At 43.4% G+C, this 21,731-nt stretch overlaps 1 protein-coding gene and 1 long non-coding RNA gene across 7 annotated transcripts in view; one reads left to right on the top strand and one right to left on the bottom strand.

The window, feature by feature from the left end:
• The window catches only part of FARS2 (phenylalanyl-tRNA synthetase 2, mitochondrial), a 397,026-nt gene that overhangs the window by 244,627 nt on the left and 130,668 nt on the right, over positions 1-21,731 (bottom strand). For all 6 annotated transcript variants that reach the window (XM_056521084.1, XM_056521086.1, XM_056521087.1 and 3 more), the window contains one exon: positions 16,007-16,138. In XM_056521084.1, the coding sequence (XP_056377059.1) occupies positions 16,007-16,138 (132 nt within the window). The remainder of the gene's footprint in view (positions 1-16,006; positions 16,139-21,731) is intronic.
• LOC130273779 (uncharacterized) lies at positions 7,631-21,461 on the top strand. The gene is made up of 3 exons (XR_008844118.1): positions 7,631-7,909; positions 10,903-11,023; positions 21,399-21,461. It is a non-coding gene; the product is annotated as an uncharacterized LOC130273779 (long non-coding RNA).

Raw genomic sequence — 21,731 nt, 5'->3', positions numbered from 1 at the left:
TCTGAAGTTTTCTGTCTAACTTCTCAATGATGATGTCACGTCCAGGGAGCTGTGCATGATGGGAGAATATCCCCAAAGGGACTGCACAGCTCCCAGGACGTGAGTCATCAGAGAGCAGTTAGACAGAAAACAACAACTCAACTTCAGAAGCTAATAACTATTGGAAGGATTAAGATATTTTAATAGAAGTAATTTACAAATCTAGAGGTATAAGATAAACCGCACTCACCCGTATATCTTCGTGCAGGATACAATTTATTTCAACAAAGTGGCAGAAAAGTCCATGGAACACAGCGGTTACAGGTCGGCTAGGACTCTCGGGAGCGTTCCATCAGGTGTGACAGCTGTTTCACGGGTCTGACGAAGCGGGCTGAGACCCGTGAAACAGCTGTCACACCTGATGGAACGCTCCCGAGAGTCCTAGCCGACCTGTAACCGCTGTGTTCCATGGACTTTTCTGCCACTTTGTTGAAATAAATTGTATCCTGCACGAAGATATACGGATGAGTGCGGTTTATCTTATACCTCTATATTGGAAATAGCGATTTGTGCACCTTCACCGAGCACCCCCCGTATACTGCAGTAAACACAACCTCGTGGAAGCTAGTGCGGTTTATACCGATCCATTCAGCTAATCAGCTACCAGTTAGCAGTGCCTGAAATCTCTATCTTATTTGCCATAATTTACAAATCTGTTTAACTTTCCGGAGCCAGTTGATCTATAAAAAAAAGTTTTGGCCTGGAATACCCCTTTAACTAATCTAGGTGGCAGGTCTATCTCTTACAGGCAGAAAATTTGACATTTTACAAATAAAATTTTTCCAAACTTTTGGTAAATTTGGGTGCTTTACAAATAAATGAACTGACCAAAGTTTCCCACTAATATAACATGCAAGGGAGTGATATGCAGGAGATCCGTATATAGCAAAATAATGAATCATTGTAGGTAATAATTTGAACGTTATAGTTGGTTTCACACAGACATATTACTGACACATTTTTGCATTCATATTACAGCTGCAAGCCCGGGCAGACCGCAGGTCTGATGACCCAAACTGATAAGGGCAACTTTATCAGGTATCTGTGTCTTGTTGCTAAGAGTCCTATTAAGCCCATCCAGAGATGACCTGATGTATTTAATCTGGAAATCGTTGCAAAAATTACCAGGTGATATACTGAGGTTGAGGACCAGAATAAAGAGTGTCAACTTGTGGGCGTAATAGTAAGTATATCACTGACCTGTATAAGTGTTCCCCAAGGCCTTATTATGCATTTAATCTACCTACAGCCCATATCTTCACTATTATTGGTTGACCACAAACGGTAAGTGCTATGTGATCAATGCTGTGTCAGCAAAAAAATAAAATAAAATGGTGGTGTATGTAGAAATGTTGCATAGCTGAACAAAAGCTATCAGTAGCTGTAGAAGTACGCAACGCTGAATCTGTGGTTTGTCACCAAAATATCTATTCATAAAAGAGAGAGTAATTCTTTTGTTAATGTATTCAAAATAGAGCATTCCTGTTAGAAGCTGTGCCAGCTGCCAGTGCGGAAAGCAAATGGGCATCCACATAACTCATATACAGCTATCAGAAAGAACCAAACTGATCCTATAGCCTATGATAAATCGTATATAAATTGTACACCATTTTATGTCTGCAGCTGCTATGCAGTCTTATTTGTCTCCCAGGATACAGACTACAAACAAACCCTGTGTAGTCTGATCAGGCAGTAGTACTTTCTTCCATCTGTCCCCTCAATATTGTTAACCTATATTAGGTCGGTGACGAGTTCCAAAGTAGAAACAACATTAAGTTCACTGTGGTCGGGCAACAGCCCAAAAAAATGTTGGGTCCTACTTAGTAAACATTGCAGCAAAACAAAAATTGATTAGAAAATCTAAAAGGCTCCCTGTAGCATAAATACAATGGGAAACCCATTTCAGTCTGGTAGCTTGACAGCATATATGCAAATAATATATTTTATATAAATGTATGAAAATAACAATTACAATACAAAATAATTTTATTTACAGTATATTTTCTGCCAACGCTATCAAATGTCCATTGTAGCTGAAATCAGCAATGTAACGTGTTAGTTGAGCTAAATGACAGCAATTGCAGTATTCAGCCCTACTAATGCTGTACAGTGTGCTTTGTGCTCAAATATATTCACTTATTTAAATTATAATGTTGAATTCTTTAATCAGGACTTAATGTAAGCGCTTCTTACATAAACATGCCTTCTTATAACCTAATTGTGTCTGAACAGCTCATGAAAATGAGACATCACATCAAAGACTATTAATTATGTATCCCCGGTAGCGGTTATGCATGAGATAGAATACCTTTAAGTAAATATTCACCCACCTTGTTTATGACTGTAAGTGTACCTGCTACCTCATTAACCTGCTATAGTTTGTCATTTGACCACGCTAGCTTAATACACATATCCCTAAACTGCACAAAGCTATAAATATTCCGTCTTTGTTCAGTCCCATTGATAAATGGATAAAGATCTTAACAGCTCAGCAAACAATATTTGTCAGTAGAGACAAGTCAAGTGGGGGCAGGAATATTTCTCCATTCCTACCTGTTGGCCTTCATAATTGCGTCGTGAGTTATATAACACAACAGCGGTGCACACCAGTGAATGGCATTTACAGGAGATTGTCCCTAAACTACTAAGCTGTGTTCTTATGTTGCAGATTAATTGTATTCTTACTGCATCCTGCAAGTAAACATGCATTTTTTTCATATATATCAGTATGAATAAGGGTGACATCCAAAACGTGTGACCCTCTTCACACCACTTGTGTCGATCTTTTATCATTTAATAAGTGGGACTTCTGCACTGCACCTATTCCAAGCTGGATCTTCGTTCTTCTATATTGGATTATGTGCTGTCCAGCATCATCCGAGGCGCAGAGGATCACACAGTGGGTTTACAGTTATTTGGTGTTTAACCCCTTAAGGACCAGCTCCGTAAATGTATGTTAAGAGCAACTTAGCTCACAGCACCGTACATTTATGGCGTTGCATTTCGTGATCACTGCGTCTCCAGACGCGGTGATCGGGCTGGGGTGGCTGCTGTTATCTAACAGCAGCCACCCTGCATATCTCCCAGAGGGGTCTGACCGGCAAATCCGGGCTAGTCAGGTATCCAGAAAATAAGGGTTATTGGTGCGGTCTGAGAAAACACCAATCACCCTTGACCAGTGGGTGGGAGGGGGGGAGTGGCTTGCTGACTGCACCCACTCTGCCCCTAGTCTAGAAGGCAAAGCAGGTGAGCAGCGGCAGCAGGGGGTCACCTGTGGTCTGGAGGCAGCGGTGGAGGAGGCGGCAGCAGGTGAGGCCTGTGTGCCTCCTGTTGTTGCATTAGTACAACTCCAAGCATTTACAGCCAAAGGGCATGCTGAGAGTTGTAATTATGCAACAGCTGGAGGCATACTACTACTCCCAGTATACCCTTCGGCTTTCTGTGCATGCTGGGAGTTGTAGTTATGCAACATCTGGAGCTACTTTTTCATAGGAAAAAAATATGCCTCCATCTGTTGCATAACTACAACTCCCAGCATGCACGGACAGTCAAAAGGTATGCTGGGAGTTGTAGATTTGCAAAAGTAAGAGGCGCACAGTTTTAGTTATGCAACAGTTGGAGGCACTTTTTTTAAAGAAAAAAGTGTGCCTCCAACTGTTGCATAACTACAACTCCCAGCATGCATGGACAGCCTAAGGGCGTGCTGGGAGATGTAGTTATGCAACAGCTGGTGGCACACAACTATAACTCCCAGCATGCCCTTTGGCTGTCTGCGCATGCTGGAAGTTGTAATTATGCAACAGCTGGAGGCACACTATTTGACAGAAAAAAAGTGTCTCTAGTGGTTGCATAACTACAACTCCCTGCATGAATGGACAGTCAAAAGGCATGCTGGGCATTATAAATATACAACAGCTGGAGACTTGCATAACTACCACTCCCAGCATGCGCAGACAGCCAAAGGAGATGCTAGGAGTTACAGTTGTGTACCTCCAGTTGTTGCTCCTTGGGCTGTCAGGGCATGCTGGGAGTTGTAGTTATAGAACAGCTAGAGCACACAGCTGGTTTACAGCACATTTCCTGCTCCGAGTTTGAGTTGTGGAAAATCCGCCGTGGCTCAAACTTGTAGTGGGAAACTTGTTGTAAAACCAACCATGTGTACATACTGTAAAAGCACCAAACACCGCACTACACTACACTTACACAAAATAATGAGTAAAACACAACATATACACACCCTTGCACTGCCCCCCATAAAAATTTAAAACGCCTTGTACAGCAGTGTTTCCTAAACAGAGTCTTCAGCTGTTGCAAAACAACAACTCCCAGCATGCACGGATAGCCACTGACTGTCCAGCCATCCTGGGAGTTGTAGTTTTGCAACAGTTGGAGGCACCCTGTTTGGAAAACACTGCAGTAGGGTATGCAAATCCCTAATTTATGCCTCAAATGCGCATGGAGCTCTCTAACTCTGAAGCCTTGTTGTATTTCAAGGCAACAGTTTAGGGCACCTATGAGGTATTTCCATACTCGGGAGAAATTGTGTTACAAATATGGGGGAGGCTTTTTCTCTTTTTAACCCTAATGGGGAAAAAAAGTTATGGGCTGCACCAGGATGTTAATGTAAAAAAATTTAATTTTTTACACTAACATGCTGGTGTAGCTCTAGACTTTTTCACAAGAGGTAAAAGGAGAAAAAGACCCCCACAATTTGTAACGCAATTTCTCCCAAGTATAAAAATACGTCCCTCCATTCATGTCTATGGGAGGGGGTGTCATGGCCGTCACAACCCCGCCCATAGACATGAATGGAGGGGCGTGCCGCGACGTGACGTCCCCGCCTCGGAGACAGTGCCCGGCACAGAATGTCGGGGGCCGCGCTGAGATCGCGGGGGTCCCCAGCGGCAGGACCCCGTGATCATACATCTTATCCTCTATCCTTTGGATAGGGGATAAGATGTATAAAGCCAGAATACCCCTTTTAGGGGTTGATTATTAACATAGCCTGTGTATTTCCTGAAGCAGTTACCTACCATATTAGTTCAAAGTACACAGCTAAGATGTATTCTATGGCCCCATTCACACGGCAGAATATCTGTGGGAAAGATTTGCGGGAGGAAATTCTGCAAGCAACAGGTGCCAGCAGAACAAGTAAGCACTAGGACGTCTCGGAAATGTGTTATTCTTCATAGATAGCAAAGCATTTCGAAGTGGATTTCGTAGAAAGAATTGGAATTTTCTTGGCAGATGTTTCCATCGGATTTCACTTGGAAATGCTGCTGTGTGAGTGGGGCCTATGAATGGTGGTAATTGCTTTTGAAAATCCACAGGTTATTCTAATAACTGTTTTAATATTGCAAATCTATTTACATTTTGAACAATAAAAATATGGCCTATTAAAACAATGATGCTGTGGGGGAAAAAAAAAAAACTTGATTCTCATTGATTGCACCATGAGAACACCACCCTAGAGTCAAATAGACTGGTGAAATGAAGTGCAAAGCCTGGTTCTCACATTGCAGGAGCAGCATGCAAATGAAACCACATTTGCCATATTGATCCTTACAATGCCTTCAGTTCATATCATCAGAACGGGACTTGCAGTCATATTCTGCTCATCTTAAGGCCATTCAGCATATTTGATTAACCCGGCGGGTGCTAGGAATTCTCGTAAATGCTCCATCTCATAGACGGCAATGTATTTCTTAGCGACATCCACAAAAAGAATAGTCAAGTCTATTCTTTTTTGCGGACGCCGGAATCTGCTGCAGAAATTCTACCTTGTGAACAGTGCAGCATGAGTAGGAACTGTCCAGAGCATGACTAAACCCCTATAGCAAACCTCTCCTGCTCAAAACCTCTCCTGGACAAAGGTGTCAACAGAGAGCATTGTGATCAGACTGGAAAAAACTATACAACTTCCTCTGGAGCATACAGCAGTTGATAAGTATTGGAAGGTTTAAAGGGGTACTCCACCCCTATCCAAAGGATAGGAGATAAGATGTCTGACTGTGTGGGTCCGGTAGCTGGGCAACCCTGCTATCTCTGCCCCTGCACTCCGCCATTCTGAACATTTATGTTCAAAATGCTGGATTCGGGCAGTCGTGGTCGTGACGTCTCACCCCATTAATTCATATGGGAAGGGGCTTGACGGCCGTGGTGGCTGAGCTTTCCTGCATGTTGAGAGGAGAGGAACAGGCACTCAGCAGCGGGGACCAACACCGACAAGGGATCAGATGCAAGTGAGAAGATCTACTATTTTTTTTTAACCTATTGGGGACGGAGGTGTATGGGTACGCACTCGCGTCCCGGTACTTAAGGACGGAGGGCATACCTGTATGCCCTCCTCTTGTTACAAGGGTTTGAAGCGCGCTCACGAGCTAAACGTGTCAAATCAGATAGGTCCTGACTGCTGAGAAGCCTGGACCCAGGGTTAATGCCGGGCACCGCCGAAAGGGCCGATGCCCGGCATTAACCGTTTAGACACGTCTAAAAACGAAAGTAAAATGTCCTGGCAGCTCAGCAGAGCTGATCGGGACCATCACAGTGAAATCTCCATGTCCCGATCAGCTATCTGGATGGCGAGAGGGTGCTCACCTGCCTCCTCGCCATCCAATCTGTGATCTGCTTGTCCATGCCTGCTCAGCAGGCTGGAGCAGCAGAGCACCAATAACACTGATCAATGCTAGCCTGCATGTTGGGGCTAAAAAAAAAAAAAATTAAGTGTTAAAAAACCCCTTCTAATAAAGGTTTGAATCCCCCCCCCTTTTCCCATTTTTTAAAATAAAATAATAAAATAAAAATTTTAAAACATCATATGAGGTACTGCCGCGTGCATAAATGTCCGAACTATTAAAATGTAAGGGTAGTTAAACCTCATGGTCAATGGCGTACACGAAAAAAAAATACCAAAGTCCAAAATTGTGCATTTTTGGTCACTTCACATACCATAAAAAATGTATAAAAAGCAATCAAAAAGCCCATAAAAACAAAAATGGTACTGATAAAAACTACAGACCACGGCACAAAAAATGAGCCCTCATATAGCCCCGTATGCAGAAAAATAAAAAAGTTATAGAGGCCAGGAGATCACAATTTTAAACAAAATAATTTTGGTGCATGTAGTTATAATTTTTTTTAAGTAGTAAATTTAAATAAAACCTACATAAATTGGGTATTCTAGTAACGTATGTACCTACAGAATAAAGATAAGGTGTAATTTTTACCGAAAAGTAGAATTTGCGTAGAAATTGAAGTTTCAAAATGGCGTTTTTTATTTTATTTCACCCCATAAATAGTTTTTTTTTTTTTTGTTTCGCCACAGATCATGTTATACATAAGTGATGTCAGTACAAAGTACAATTGTTGACGCAAAAAAAAAAAAAGCCCTTATATGGATCTGTGGGCGGAAAATTTAAAGCGTAATGATTTTTAGAACGGGAGGAGGAAAAAATGAAAGTGCAGAAATGAAAATTGGCCTAGTCCTTAAAGGGGTACTCCGGTGATTAATTTTTTTGACTATATGGCATCTTCTTTGTAAGTTTTGTTTTTTTGCAATATACATGTGTTATATGTTTTGGAAGCATGTATGTGTTTTTCTTACCTGTTTGTTGGGCAGGAAGTTCTGTAGTTCAGAGGGTTTTCTTTTACTGTTGTCCACAGTTCTGAGTCTGTTGTGGACAAGATGTCACAGCTTTTTTTTTCTCTCTGTCTGCATGAGAGGAATAAGCCACGCCCCCTCATCTCATCCAGCTGAGTACACAGCTCCTCACCTCCCCTCCCCCCTGCTCTGTATTCTAAGGACACAGGTCTGCACAGGAGAAGGACCTCACAGAGAAGATAAGTGTTATCTGAAGGGGAGGATGAGAAGGTGCATGGGCTGGGGATGTATGGACTGCAGGGGAATAAATCTCATACTGGGAATGATCTCTATGGGGGAGATTTATCAAAACCTGTGCAGAGGAAAACTTGCCCAGTTGCCCATAGCAACCAATCAGATTGTTTCTTTCATTTTTCACAGGCCTTCATAAAAATTAAAGCAGCAAGCTGACTGGTTGCTATGGGCAACTGGGCAAGTTTTCCTCTGCACAGGTTTTGATAAATCTCCCCCTATATGTGAAGGGGGAGGGGGGGGGGGAACTCCTGAATGACACATGCTGGGAGTTGTAGTCCCTGTTGTGTGTGTGTGTGTGTGTATGCTAGTGTTTACAAACCAGTGTGACTCCAGCTGTTGCAAAACTACAACTCCCAGCATGCCCTGACAGACTTTGGGCATGCTGGGAGTTGTAGATTTGCAACAGCTGGAGGTACACTGGTTGGGAAACACTGTTCTAGCCTATTCAGCATACACATCATGTTACACCAGTGTTTCCAAACCAGTGTGCCTCCAGCTGTTGCAAAACTACAACTCCTAGCATGCCCAAAGGCTGTCAGGGCATGCTGGGAGTTTTAGTTTTGCAACACCTGGAGGCACTCTGGTTGGGAAACACTGGTGTATGCCCTACATCCTGTGGTGAACTACAACCCCCAGGAGACTACAGAGGCAGCATGCTGGTGTTATACCACAGACTGAAGACTCCTGAATGACACATGCTGGGAGTTGTAGTCCCTTTTGTGTGTGTATGCCAGTGTATCTCAACCAGGGCTGATTATATTAGTGTGCTGTGTATAAGGGGGCCGACCCGGGAAAATAGTAGGGTGGGTAAAGGGCGGAACAAACAAACAAAAAAAAAAAGGAGCCAATCCAAACCAGCAAGGCATGTGGCATGCTGGGATTTGTAGTTTTCAGCACAGCAAGAAACAGGAAATAGAAGCAAAGATAGGAAAACAAAGTGGGGGATAAAAAGACAACAAAGAACGGAAATAGAGTAGGCTAAACAACAAGAATAGAAATTAAACAAAACAAATAGGGTAAGTCAAAAACGGAAAAACACGTTGACCACCGGAGTACCCCTTTAAGGTCAAAATGAGCTTCGGCCCCAAGGGGTTAATTATGGTTCCTTTCCTCTTGATTATAGATCATTCAGTAAACACTTGATTCCCTAATGAACAATTCTGGAGACCAAACCCAAGAACTAAAAGTAGATATGCAAATAAAAAGAGAAAAATGAAGTCCAGCAACTCACCGCAATGTCTGAAATCAGCGTCTTGAAGCCGCCATGGATGACCGGGATGGTGCAGGAAGCTCAGAGGCTACAAACGGGAAGGCTTTGTGTTTCTCTTTTTATCTGCATTTTTTTATTCTATGGACTTCCTTGCACCACCGATACATTCAGCTTTAATATTGAACCGATAATTACCATGGATCTTCATCTGCATGTGCCAGTTTTTATGTTCAAGGTGTGTTAGTTAGGTGCCGAAATTTTCTATCTTTCTACGTTACTTGCACTAAAAGTAGATCAACTTAGAAAATGGAAAAGCTGCTTACATTCTGTGTGTCAGATCCAGAAACTCTAGTTAACTCATGTTCCTAGGGAAGCAGAACAGACTATAAAACGTTATTTTACTTACCGTATTTATCGGGGTATACCACGCACCGGCCTATAACACACACCCTCATTTTACCAAGGATATTTGGGTAAAAAAAGTTTTTTACCCAAATATCCATGAAAAAATGAGGGTGCGCGTGTGTGCGCGTGTATACCCCGATATACCCCCAGGAAAGGCAGGGGGAGAGAGGCCGTCGCTGCCCGCTTCTCTCCCCCTGCCTTTCCTGGGGTCTAGAGCGCTGCTGTCGGCCCTTTTCACCCCCTGGTTATCGGCGCCGCTGCCCGTTCTGTCTCCCTGACTATCGGTGCCGGCGCCGATAGCCAGGGGGAGAGAAGCGGCGCCGACAGCCAGGGGGAGAGAAGGGGCAGCGGCACCCATTGCCAGCGCCGCTGCCCCGTTGCCTCCCCCCATCCCCAGTGGCATAATTACCTGAGTCCGGTCCGCGCTGCGCCAGGCCTCCGTCGTGCGTCCCCAGCGTCGTTGCTATGCACGGCGCGGCGCTCTGACGTCATGCGCCGCGCCGTTCAGCGCATAGCAATGACGCCGGGGACGCACGACGGAGGCCTGGAGCAGCGCGGACCGGACTCAGGTAATTATGCCACCGGGGATGGGGGGAGGCAACGGGGCAGCGGCGCCGGCAATGGGTGCCGCTGCCCCTTCTCTCCCCCTGGCTGTCGGCGCCGCTTCTCTCCCCCTGGCTATCGGTGCCGGCACCGATAGTCAGGGGGACAGAACGGGCAGCGGCGCCGATAACCAGGGGGTGAAAAGGGCCGACAGCAGCGCTCTAGACCTCCAGGAAAGGCAGGGGGAGAGAAGCGGGCAGCGACGGCCTCTCTCCCCCTGCCTTTCCTGGGGGTGTATCGGCGTATAACACGCACACAGACTTTAGGCTAAAAATTTTAGCCTAAAAAGTGCGTGTTATACGCCGATAAATACGGTATTTCAAAACTTGCATGCGATTTCCATTTTTGCACTACATTTGTTTTCTTCACTTGGCTCTCAAGAATTTATAGGTGGTCTTAGTATATGTTAAAGGTGTATTCCCATAGCCAGAGGATAACTGCAGGGGACCTTGGGACCCACACATACCTTAAATGGGCACTCCCACTAAAACTAATTTTTGCTATTGCACTCCTTATTGTAAATAAAAAAATCTCACTAACGTACTTTGTTTAAAATGTATTCTATGTTTTATTTGTGGTTAAAAAAGCTGCCAGGTGTCTCCCCCCCCCCCCCCCCCCCAGTCTTTTGCACAGACTTTGTACAAACTCAAACAAAGGAAATGCAGTCTGGAGTGTTGAGGGGGGGGGGGTGTGCAGCCTTATCCAATCATAGCTCCTCTCACACTTAACTGTCGTTTGCTGTTGGTTGCAGAGTGAGGGAGGAAGTTCTCCCCTGTATGGCTTCAGATGATGTCATGCCTGCTGGATAACGCCCCTTCCCAGTTTGTGAACCTGAACCTGAGGCGGAGCAGAAAATACAGAACAAAATCAAGGTAGAAAATTTAAAAAAATATAATAATAAAGGCAGGGGGTGGTTTATCATGAGAAGGGCAGTGAACTGAGGGATTATAACATTTATCACGGTACTATTTAAGAAAAAGCTTGGCAAATAATAATAATCACTCCTACATCCCTTCACTTTAAACTTTGTTCTATACTGCAGTAAAAGAGAATTAAGACTGAACACTGCTCAAGCTTTCCATGCTCTGTATGGTCTGACCATCTGACATAGATTTACAGTTTGCAGAAGGCTTTTAATGGCAATAATTCTTATTTTCAGTGTGGAGACACTTTGACACATTCTAGTCACTTGAATGTCACTTACCTTTTAGGACATATTTACGCACGGTTTAACTTTTTGCTACTAGAACATCTCAAAAATGAATATGAAATAAATCTTTCTAAAGAGTGAAGTAAGAAACTTGGATCCATAAATAATCAAATAATTTCCATATTTAAAAATTCTAATTATTCGCATAGACATAAAGCTAAAGAGAGACATTCGTGTAATGACAATCTGTTCTATATGGGTATAGGTAGACCCTGCTGGGATTCATTCTTGTTTTGTCTCTAGGGACATGCAGCAAAGGAGGTCTTTGTTATGCTCCCTCTATAGGAATTACATGCACTTTTGGGCATGTTCACAGGGGTGTCAGGTGTGATCGCTGATGCCTTAACAACTTTGGGGCTAACAGGTATTTAATAGTCAGCCTTAATGTAAAGGAAGAATTGTGTCTACATGGCCATAATACAACAATCAACGACACAATGTATTCACACGTATACCATCAAAGGCACATATAACTTCCAAGCACCATCTGTTCTGCGGGTTTGAAGAGAAACAGTCATGAATGCATATGCATACTTGTAAAACCCACAACTTATATTTAATTTAAATATTTGCATATATTACAGAATAAATCTATGCCCACAAAACACCTGTACTATTACTAGTCCACACACTTAATGCAAATCATGACAATGAAGCGATAAATCACCAGCTTCAAAGACAGGTAGTTTATGTATGAAACCTTCAGAAAGGCAGAACATAATGTACAGTGATCCCTCAACATACAATGGCCTCAACATACAATAGTTTCAACATACAATGGTCTTTTCTAGACCATTGTAACTTAAAACCAGACTCAACATGCGATATACAGACAGTTCAGATCTGTGATACGTGTCAATGGCTGGAAGAACCGACCAATCAGAATGGGCATTTGACTGGTAAAACCCCTGTTCTACTGAAGTGTATGCACTGACTGGTGTCTGGTAGCGCCCCCTACAGTACAGGGAGGTATTACATGTTCTGTACTCTTTACCTGTGCCAGGGTTACCTGCTCCTTTGGACACCAAGTAAGGGCGGCTCCATTTTACTTTCTTAGGACATTGTGTGTTCTGTAAAGGACCCTGAAGAAGCTTCTCTACATAGACCAGTGTTTCCCAACAAGGGTGCCTCCAGCTGTTGCAAAACTACAACTCCCAGCATGCCCGGACAGCCTTTGGCTGGAGTTGTAGTTTTGCAACAGCTGGAGGCAGCCTGGTTGGAAAACACTGAAACAGACAGTGATTTACAGCTCCCAGCAGCTCTTTCTTGCTTTTATATGTAAGGACTTGCTTTATCTGCATTAGTTATCTACTTATTTTTGTTTAATCCTCACTTTTTCCTATTTTCGGATGACATTTTGGTGGCTTCAGAATTAATTACCAGGTTTCCATAGAGTTATGGTCTCAACATACAATGGTTTCAACATACAATGGTCGTCCTGGAACCGATTAATATTGTAACTTGAGGGACCACTGTATATCAAGACAGTGAAGAGATAGGTGCTGCACATGCATGTATTTTCATGTAAAACATTTTTATTTAAAAAATAAAAGCCATTGTGCCGCATCTACTGGGAAATGGAGAACACGCTTTTCTTATTCTATCAGAAGACAGAAGAGTACATGGGGAATCCATGCCTAACAAAATGTTCCTCTGCATCTTGCACAGTATATGTGTCCTTCCTTCTCCACATGCTGCCTGGGGCATAGAAAAAAAAAGGTACAGCCATCTTTCTTTTTTCTATCTGGCAGTCAGAAAATGAATTTTCTGGGAATAAAATATTTACAATCCCTCTAATCTAGCAAAAATGTTTCCTTTATCTACTGTAGCCAATATTATGTGTGAAAGCAATGGAATGTGTTGAAGGATATTTGCAAATACAGACAAGCTCCTTTCTTCTGTACTCCAATAATTCAAAAATGTTGGCATTGGATTCCCAAAAAAGACCTGCCCAATAAATTATTCATTACCCAAGGCCAAAACCAGAAGCCTGAGTAGAAAATATGGATTTACGAAGTATTGGTGGCATATTCTGTATCAGCATTTTATGTTGGGCTCCATTTAATGCAAACCCCGCCCATAGTTATTGTTTTATGTTCTTCAATGGCCATTCAGTTAGCCAGTATACTAGATAATCTAACGTCGGTCAAGTCCTGATAAAGATGGAATACAGGAATATTACTGTACCTGGACAAGCATACTGCAATTCAACAGTGTTGTAGTCATCAGCAGAGTAGTTTAATGAGAAGGGTAAACTAGCACATAGCTTTTAAAGGGGTACTGCGCCCCAGATATCTTATCCACTATCCAAAGGATAGGGGATAAGATGTCTGATGGAGGGGGTCACGCCGTCACGCCCCCTCCCATAGACTTGCATTGAGGGGCGGGGTGTGACATCAAAAGGGGGCGGAGACATGACGTCACAATACTCCATCCCCTTCATTGCCCGTCATCAGTCACAGAGCGTTCCTCGCTTTGTGTAGCTGAGAAACGGGGGTGCTGCAGGAGAGATTGCGGGGGTCCCCAGCGGAGGGACCCCTGCAATCAGACATGTTATCCCCTATCTTGGATATGGGATAAGATGTCTAGGGGTGGAGAACCCCTTTATAGACGCCGATTCGCCGTGACGTCAGGTGCGTCGCTGCGCAGCGGCGTCTATGCAGCGTTACTAGGCCAGAGCCTGCCCGGAGTGGAGAAGAGGACCCCCGGAGAAGAAGGACAGCCCGGACCAGTTCACCCTCCACCCGGAATGCCGCCGGACACTACAGGAAGGATGGATGGCCCGGACCCCCCTCCCCGGACGGTCCCTGCAGCAACTGGGAAGGTGAGCCAGGGTGAGCTGTCCGGGCATGCTGGGAGTAGTAGTTTTGCAACAGCTGGAGGCACCCCTAGGCGCGGTGCGGCGCGGCGGGGGGAGTGGTGGCGGTGATAGGTCTCAGGACCCCCGGACAGGCAGGGGGAGACAAGCGGTTGGCGGCGGCGGTCTATGGCACCGCAAAAGCCACTGCAGTGCATTGATTTCAAGCGCCCGCTTTAAATCAATGATCTGCAGCGGTGTCGCAGGGGGATAAATAGCCGATAACTTATACCGGAATATCGGTATAAGTTATCGGCTATCGGCTCTAACCTCCCCAGATTATCGGTATCGGCCCTAAAAAACCGATATCGGTCGATCCCAACATCACACCCCGATGCGTCCACTAGCACAATGTTGCTGATAATCCTGGCAACATTGCATGGCTATTGGCGAACACATGGGGGCTAGATTTTACCAACATGTGGGAACATAGCTTACCAACTAGAAGTGATAGTGCCATGGAAGAAAGGCTTTCCTCCGTTAGGAAGTGACAGGACTTGCAGAGTATTTGAGAGTTTCCTTTTCTTTAAAGGAGTAGTCTAGTTTAGGATAAATGTTCCTTAACTGGAGTACCCCTTTGAAAAAAAAAAATACATTTAAAAAAGAGTAATAAGTTCAGCAAGGAAGGAAATGCAGTGTAAATTGTCCATGGCTGCCAGTTCACTGTACAACTGTGTAATATGTCGCACCTAGTAGCTTCAATCCTTTCAGCATAATCAGAGTGATCCCTTCATTGACTGCCAGTATGAACAGAGCAAAGTTTCTATCTGCCAGTCTGCCATTAAACAATGCAGGTTTTTTTTTCCCAGATAGAACAGCCACTGCAGTTTGTGTGCCATAACCAGAAGTGGATTCAAAAGAACTGGGAAATATACAGGAAAGACTTATACTTCTCCTTTCTGTTCGATCTAATTCTGACTTGAACTCAAAAACTGCAGAGGCAGTTTTACAAAAGAAAGAGAAAAAAAAACATGCCATGTGTAATGCTAGCCCTAAATGGGCACTGTCCGAATAAAAAGCATTTGATATGTTGTACGTCTCGGCAAAACATTAAAGCGTACCTGTCAGAACCCACAAAAAAAACTGTTATATGTTAATCAGTCTCTAATCCTGATCATGTACATATATATTTTTTATGTATCTACCAATATTTCACTTAAAAAAGACAGTTGGCAGTCGTAATTTTCTATTTTTATCTTCCCAGAGGGAGGGGGTGTGTCCTTCTCTTGCCTGCACTATGATGACTCCTCCCCCTCTCTTGCTCTGCTGACTCACTGCTCTTGGGAGCCAGCCTGGAAGCCCTGCTCTGTAACCCTTTCCTCTCTGGTTTTATGCTGTACACACACACACATAGGAGACTGCCTGTACTCTACCACCAAGGACAATATGGTGAGAAGGCACAAAAAAGGCGCAGAGCCACTGAAAAGTCTCTAAAACTGTACCAGCCCAGACTTAGCTTAGCTTTTTGGTGTATGTGAAGAGAAACATTTCAGAAAATGTGACCTGCACAAAATGTATCAAATGCTCTGTGACCATTTATTAAATTTGTTGCTCCTACACATTACCAGCACACAAAAAAAAGGTGTAGAAAAATGCTTCACTTACACCTACAATGATAAATGCTTCACTTACACCTACAATGGTAAATGCCAGCCAATATGCATCAATATATATCTATAGTTAGTAAAAAAAAAAAAAAAAAAAGAATAGGTGAAACATTTCTCTTAAGCTTTCCTATTTGGCAACTAGAAGGGTTAAGAGTATAAGAGTAAACAGGACTGTCCTTACCTGAATTAACCAGCTTCTGTTCCATGACACCACAGCCTAATACTTCCATCCATTCTCCCTCAAACTTGATCTCCATTTCGAAAGATGGGTGAGTAAAGGGGAAGTAACAGTCTACCCATCTAATCTCCAGTCCTGTAGTAAAAACAAAAAGCTTCTTCTTTAGCCTTTATGGGGAATTGTAAGAAACACAAAAGAACAAAGAAATTGGTTTATTCTACAGCATCATTCTTGATACATGAAACGTGCTTGTATCTCCACTACTCTGCCAAGCATTTTACCCAATTCACACACTGTGAGAGACAATCAATCATGTGTCACATTTCTACCATTACTGGGCAGGGAGGAAAATGAGGAAAGATCATGAAGATAGTAGGGAGCTCTGTCATTCACTGTAAATGAGGATGACTGGAAACTACTGAGCATATGCTTGTTTACAGTGCTTCGCATGACGGAGAATTCTATCTTCAGAAACTGAGGCTTTAGGGCAGACATTTATTATTTTCACCACTCCTGTACCACCATAAGTAAATCATTCTTAACAACCCCTTTCACAGCACCATGTAAGCATACAACAGGCACACTATAGACCTGTGTACTATATCTGTGTTTATAATTTAATAATCCATGGAAATTAGATAAGAAAGATAGATTACCTGCTACAATAAATGGTTTCAATATTATGTTATAGAAAACGTTATTACAAAAAATACCACATTACAAGAACACTATGCCACAATGAAAGAAAATTACAAAAGTGAGCAAAATAAATTCTTGAAATCACTTAACATCCTAGAGGTCTAGAGAACAAGGTGGAAGCCAATTGTAATGAAGATCAACATTTTTCACATATTTGCAAGAACAAAAAAAAGACTTGGAACAATTAAGGAAGTTGAATAGACAGAAATGTAGTTCTTCACAACACAGGTCCCATTACATTCAACAGCAACCTACTAATGCGGCAAGTCATCGATAAGTTGCTGTTGAACATTTGGGTACAAGGATGCCTAGTGGAACATAGATCAGAGATTTCCTCACCTTTAGGGATGCTGATTGGCTTTGTGTTAAAGGGGTACTCCACTGGCCAGCATTCGAAACATTTAGTTCCAAACGCTGTGTGCGCGCTGCAGGGGCCAGCCATGCCCCTTAATGCAAGTCAATGGGAGGGGGTGTGATGACAGCCACGCCCCCTCCCATAGACTTGCATTGAGGGGGCGTGGTCTGACTGCACGAGGCCCACCCCAGCAGCACACGCACACAGCATTCCTAACTAAATATCTCGAATGCTGGCCAGTGGAGTACTCCTTTAAATTAACTAGAGCTCTTATGCACATTATTCTATCAAGGCTGTACCCTGGCATAATGACTTGTCAAAAGTCCAAACGCTGAGTTGCAATCCACTGATTTTGGCAATACACATAATATGAAAGGATTTTATGAACTGCACCTTTTCGTGAAAAGGCGCAAAAAAGGCACAAAGCCACTGTCACGATCACACCCTATCGGTCCAGCCAAGACATTAGAGAGAGTGTGATGGTGCAAGGGTTAAAGCCGCCAGACCTCTGGGTATCCACTACTAGTCCCAGCAGGTCACCAAATTAACCCTTAGATAAACGTGTTTCCACCAGAGCTGCCTTCGGAAAGGTGAGCTCATATATTTAGAGATCAAAGACCAGAGCTGATTAATTAAACATTTAATCTGATAAAAGGTATCACAGTGCTATGCATAAAAACAAACAAATGACCTACAGTTACAAAAATATGAAAGAACTTAGCAAGGCAAGTTCAGAAAACAAAAGATGAAGTTCTTACAGCATGATGATATAGCAGTCCATGAGAGTGAGTTCCAGCTGTTCTTAGGATGGTCTTGTCAGCTTGTTGCACAGCCTTGAACAACAGTTGAGTCCAGCATTTTAAGTCTTTTCTGCTTCTTTGGAGGGAAACTCCATTCCCCCCCTCCCCTCTGATCCCACCAGGTGGGGCATCTCTCTTCCTGACCCCTTATCTCTTTGATCATATGATGAGACCAGAGTGCATGACTTCAAAGGAGATAGAAACAAACAGCGAGGCCCCCAATAAAATGCAATACACAAACCCACAGTCTGAATGACCTCTCACCCCTGGCTTGGATAATACATCACACAGTTATAATTATAATACACATATAGGATTTTAATAATCAGGCCTTGGGCCTGACAGCCACTGAAAAGTCTCTAAAACTAAACCAGCCCAGACTTAGCTTAGCTTTTTGATGTATGTGAAGAGAAAAATTTCAGAAAATGTTTACCTGCACAAAATTTATCAAATGCTCTATGACCATTTAATAAATTTGGCGCTCCTACACATTACCAGCACACAAAAAAAGGTGTAGAAAAATGCTTAACTTACACCTACAATGATAAATGCCAGCCATAGATCTTAGATAATATGTCAAACTCTAGTAGTGGAAATCTTAAAGGGGTATTACGGGCAAAAACATCTCATCCCCTATCTAAAGTATAGGGGATAAGATGTCTGATCATGGGGGGCCCGCTGCTGGGACCCTCCACAATCTCCCTGCAGCACCCGCAGGGCTGCGTCTCCAGTTTCGGAAACCTACGGGTAGGGCTGGGCGGTATGACCAAATATGTGTATCACGGTATTTTTGTAACTTATGGCGGTTCCACGGTATAAAACGGTATTTCCCCGCCCCCCCCCCCACCACCAAATTAATTATCAGCCCAGCGCTGCGCTGTCCCCATCGGGCTAAATACTTACATATCACCCACAAGCGCTGCCCTCCTCGTAGTCCTGTTTGTTGCAGGCCGCCGGCGCCGACACTCTATACTGTACGCTGTATCCCTATGCCCAGGCTGCAAAAGGTAAACAAAATAAACTTTAACACACGTTCCTACGTTTGCCTTACGCTCTTCCTGGGGACGGGAACGTCGGAGAGCCGTCAGCCTATCACCAGCCACAGCGATGTTCCGCCTCGGCTGGTGATAGGCTGAGCCCACTGACATGTAAGAAGCCGGCTTCTTACATTACAGTGGGCTAAGCCTATCACCAGCCGAGGCAGAACATCGCTGCGGCCGGTGATAGGCTGACGGCTGTCCGACGTTCCCGTCTCCAGGAAGCAGGTCCAGACTGATGGGGAAGGTGAGTAAAAATTTATTTTGTTTATCTTTTGCAGCCCGGGCATAGGGATACAGCATACAGTATAGAGTGTCAGCGCCTGCGGCCCGCAACAAACAGGAGGACAAGGAGCGCAGCACTTGCGGGTGATATTTGAGTATTTACCCCGATAGGGACAGTGCAGCGCTTGGCTAATAATTAATTGTGGGGGGGGGGGGGGGGGGGGCAGAACAGCTCTCACGGGTCACACATGATTAGTTCCCCGATGGGGACAGTGCAGCACTGGGCTGATAATTCATTCATTCAGGGAGAGGGGCCAAACCAGTATTGCGGTATGGAGAAAAATTCATATCGTGCAGGACAAAAATTTTGGTATTTGGTATGAACCGGTATACCGCTAAGCCCTACCTACGGGTTTCCGGGACTGGGGACGTGACGTCACACCACGCCCCCTCCATTCATGTCTATTATTATTATTTTTAACAATAAACATAATGGAGGAGATTTCTGAAAACCTGATTAGAGGAAGAGTAGTGCACTTGCCCATAGCAACAATCAGATGGCTTCTTTTTCAGAGGCATTTTTTAAAAATAAAAGAAGCAATCTACTTGGTTGCTATGGGCAACTGCAAAATTTTTCCTCTGCGCTGGTTTTGACAAATGTCCCCCAATAAATAAATTATTTTTGATATTCTATGACCTGCTCTGTAAACCAAATGTGCTTGTTTCTATATTAAATAATTAAGTCATTTGTATCTGGCCATCAGTTTAAAGGTTTACATAGTTCAAAAAGGTTAAAAAAGACCAAAGTCCATCAAGTTCAACCTATATCCCTATTATGTCCCTGCTGTGTTCATCCAGAGGAAGGTAAAAAAAAAAATGTATGAGGCTGATGCCAATTGACCCATAACAAGGGGAAAAATTCATTTCCGACTGCAATATGGCAATCAGAATAAATCCATGGATCAACGTTCTTTCCACATACATATAGTTTCAGATATTCTCTTACATCACACATGACTTATCAGATCCTATAATGGGATATCCATGGTAAATGACCTTTAACAAACATGGACAATCAAACCAGATGTTGGAAGCCAATTAACTGCCATAGACCATATATAGTAGATCTACATAATGTAGGATGGATTTGTCCTTTACACAAAGTGAACAAATACAGTGGTCCCTCAACATATGATATTAATTGGTTCCAGGAGAACCATCATATGTTGAAACCATCATATGTCAAGTACATATGTCTATGTAAAAATGGTAATTGGTTCTGGGGCCTCGGAACCATTGTATGTTGAATACATATCTCTATGGGAAACTGCTAATTGGTTCTGGGATGACCATTGTATGTGGAGTGTATGGGGAGTGTTTAACAAACCAGGGTGCCTCCATCTGTTGCACAACTACAACTCCCAGCATTCATGTACAGCCATTGACTGTCTGGGCATGCTGGGAGTTATAGTTTTGCAACAGCTGGAGGCACACTGATAGGGAAACATTGATGTATGGGGTGTATAGTGTGTCTATGTATTGTATGTAATGTGTGACATTGCATACAGCACTGTACAGTTCTTTAAATACCTTCAGGGGGGACAGAATGTCCTCCATTACGATCCTGCCGACTACAGCTCTATAGGAAAGGAAGGGGAGGGCAGCCAGCAGCTCATTGGATGCCTGCAGCAAGATGCTGCAGGCAATTGACTGTGGCTGCACTGGGGGGGGCGGGGCTTACACGGAGCTCACAGTGGAAGCCTGCGTGAGTTAGCAGGACAGCAGGAGGCAGAACGGGGACATTAAACAACTATCTGTCAGTTGCTGAAGTTGTCAGCGCTGTCAGATAGCTGTTTGTATGATGGCCCAGACACACAGCAGCATCATATGTCGATGCTGCCTTCAACATACGATGTGCTCTGAGAGGCCATCATATGTTGAAATGATCATATGTCGGGGCCATCATGAGTCGGGGGGTCACTGTACATGTAATGGGAACATACAATCATTTATAATAATGCCATTGGAAAGCAATGCTAGTAAATAGTTTCTCTCCTCCGTGCTAATTAAAAGTATTCATAAAATGATCTTCTATGGCCAGTTTATTTATATTTTACAATATTTTCTTTTAAGTCTATACTGGTTATGTCCCTTTTACAAGGGATTGTAATGTGGATGTAAGTTTTTTTTTTTTTTTTTTATAGGAATGTAGGCCGACATATGCACTAAATGTAACTTTACAAAACACAATTGAATGCTTAGTTGAATCCTTATTTTAGGCTGATATGCAAGGAAGATTTGACAAAATAAAGCAAACGTAGGGGGGAAAGATATGTGCAGATAAGCTGATATTCCAAATTTAAACCACCATAGGAGCATGGGACTTCAGACCTCATCCTTGTGCAGAGGGTTGGATCAAACGAAGATCAAACATTACTGACCTATTTTATGGAAAGACCTTCAATAATGATGTCCCAGTGGGGTAGGCTAGAGCTCACAGATTGCTGTGACCACAGAAAGCAGACCTCGAGCTCCACACAGATATAAATGTATAATCTTTACACTCGAGCACACCTGGTTGTACACAGTACGTATAAAAAAGGTTCTGACAG

The sequence above is a fragment of the Hyla sarda genome, chromosome 5 (genome assembly GCF_029499605.1).
Source record: "Hyla sarda isolate aHylSar1 chromosome 5, aHylSar1.hap1, whole genome shotgun sequence".
Taxonomy (NCBI): domain Eukaryota; kingdom Metazoa; phylum Chordata; class Amphibia; order Anura; family Hylidae; genus Hyla; species Hyla sarda.
This window is presented reverse-complemented; position numbering and strand designations above follow the sequence as displayed.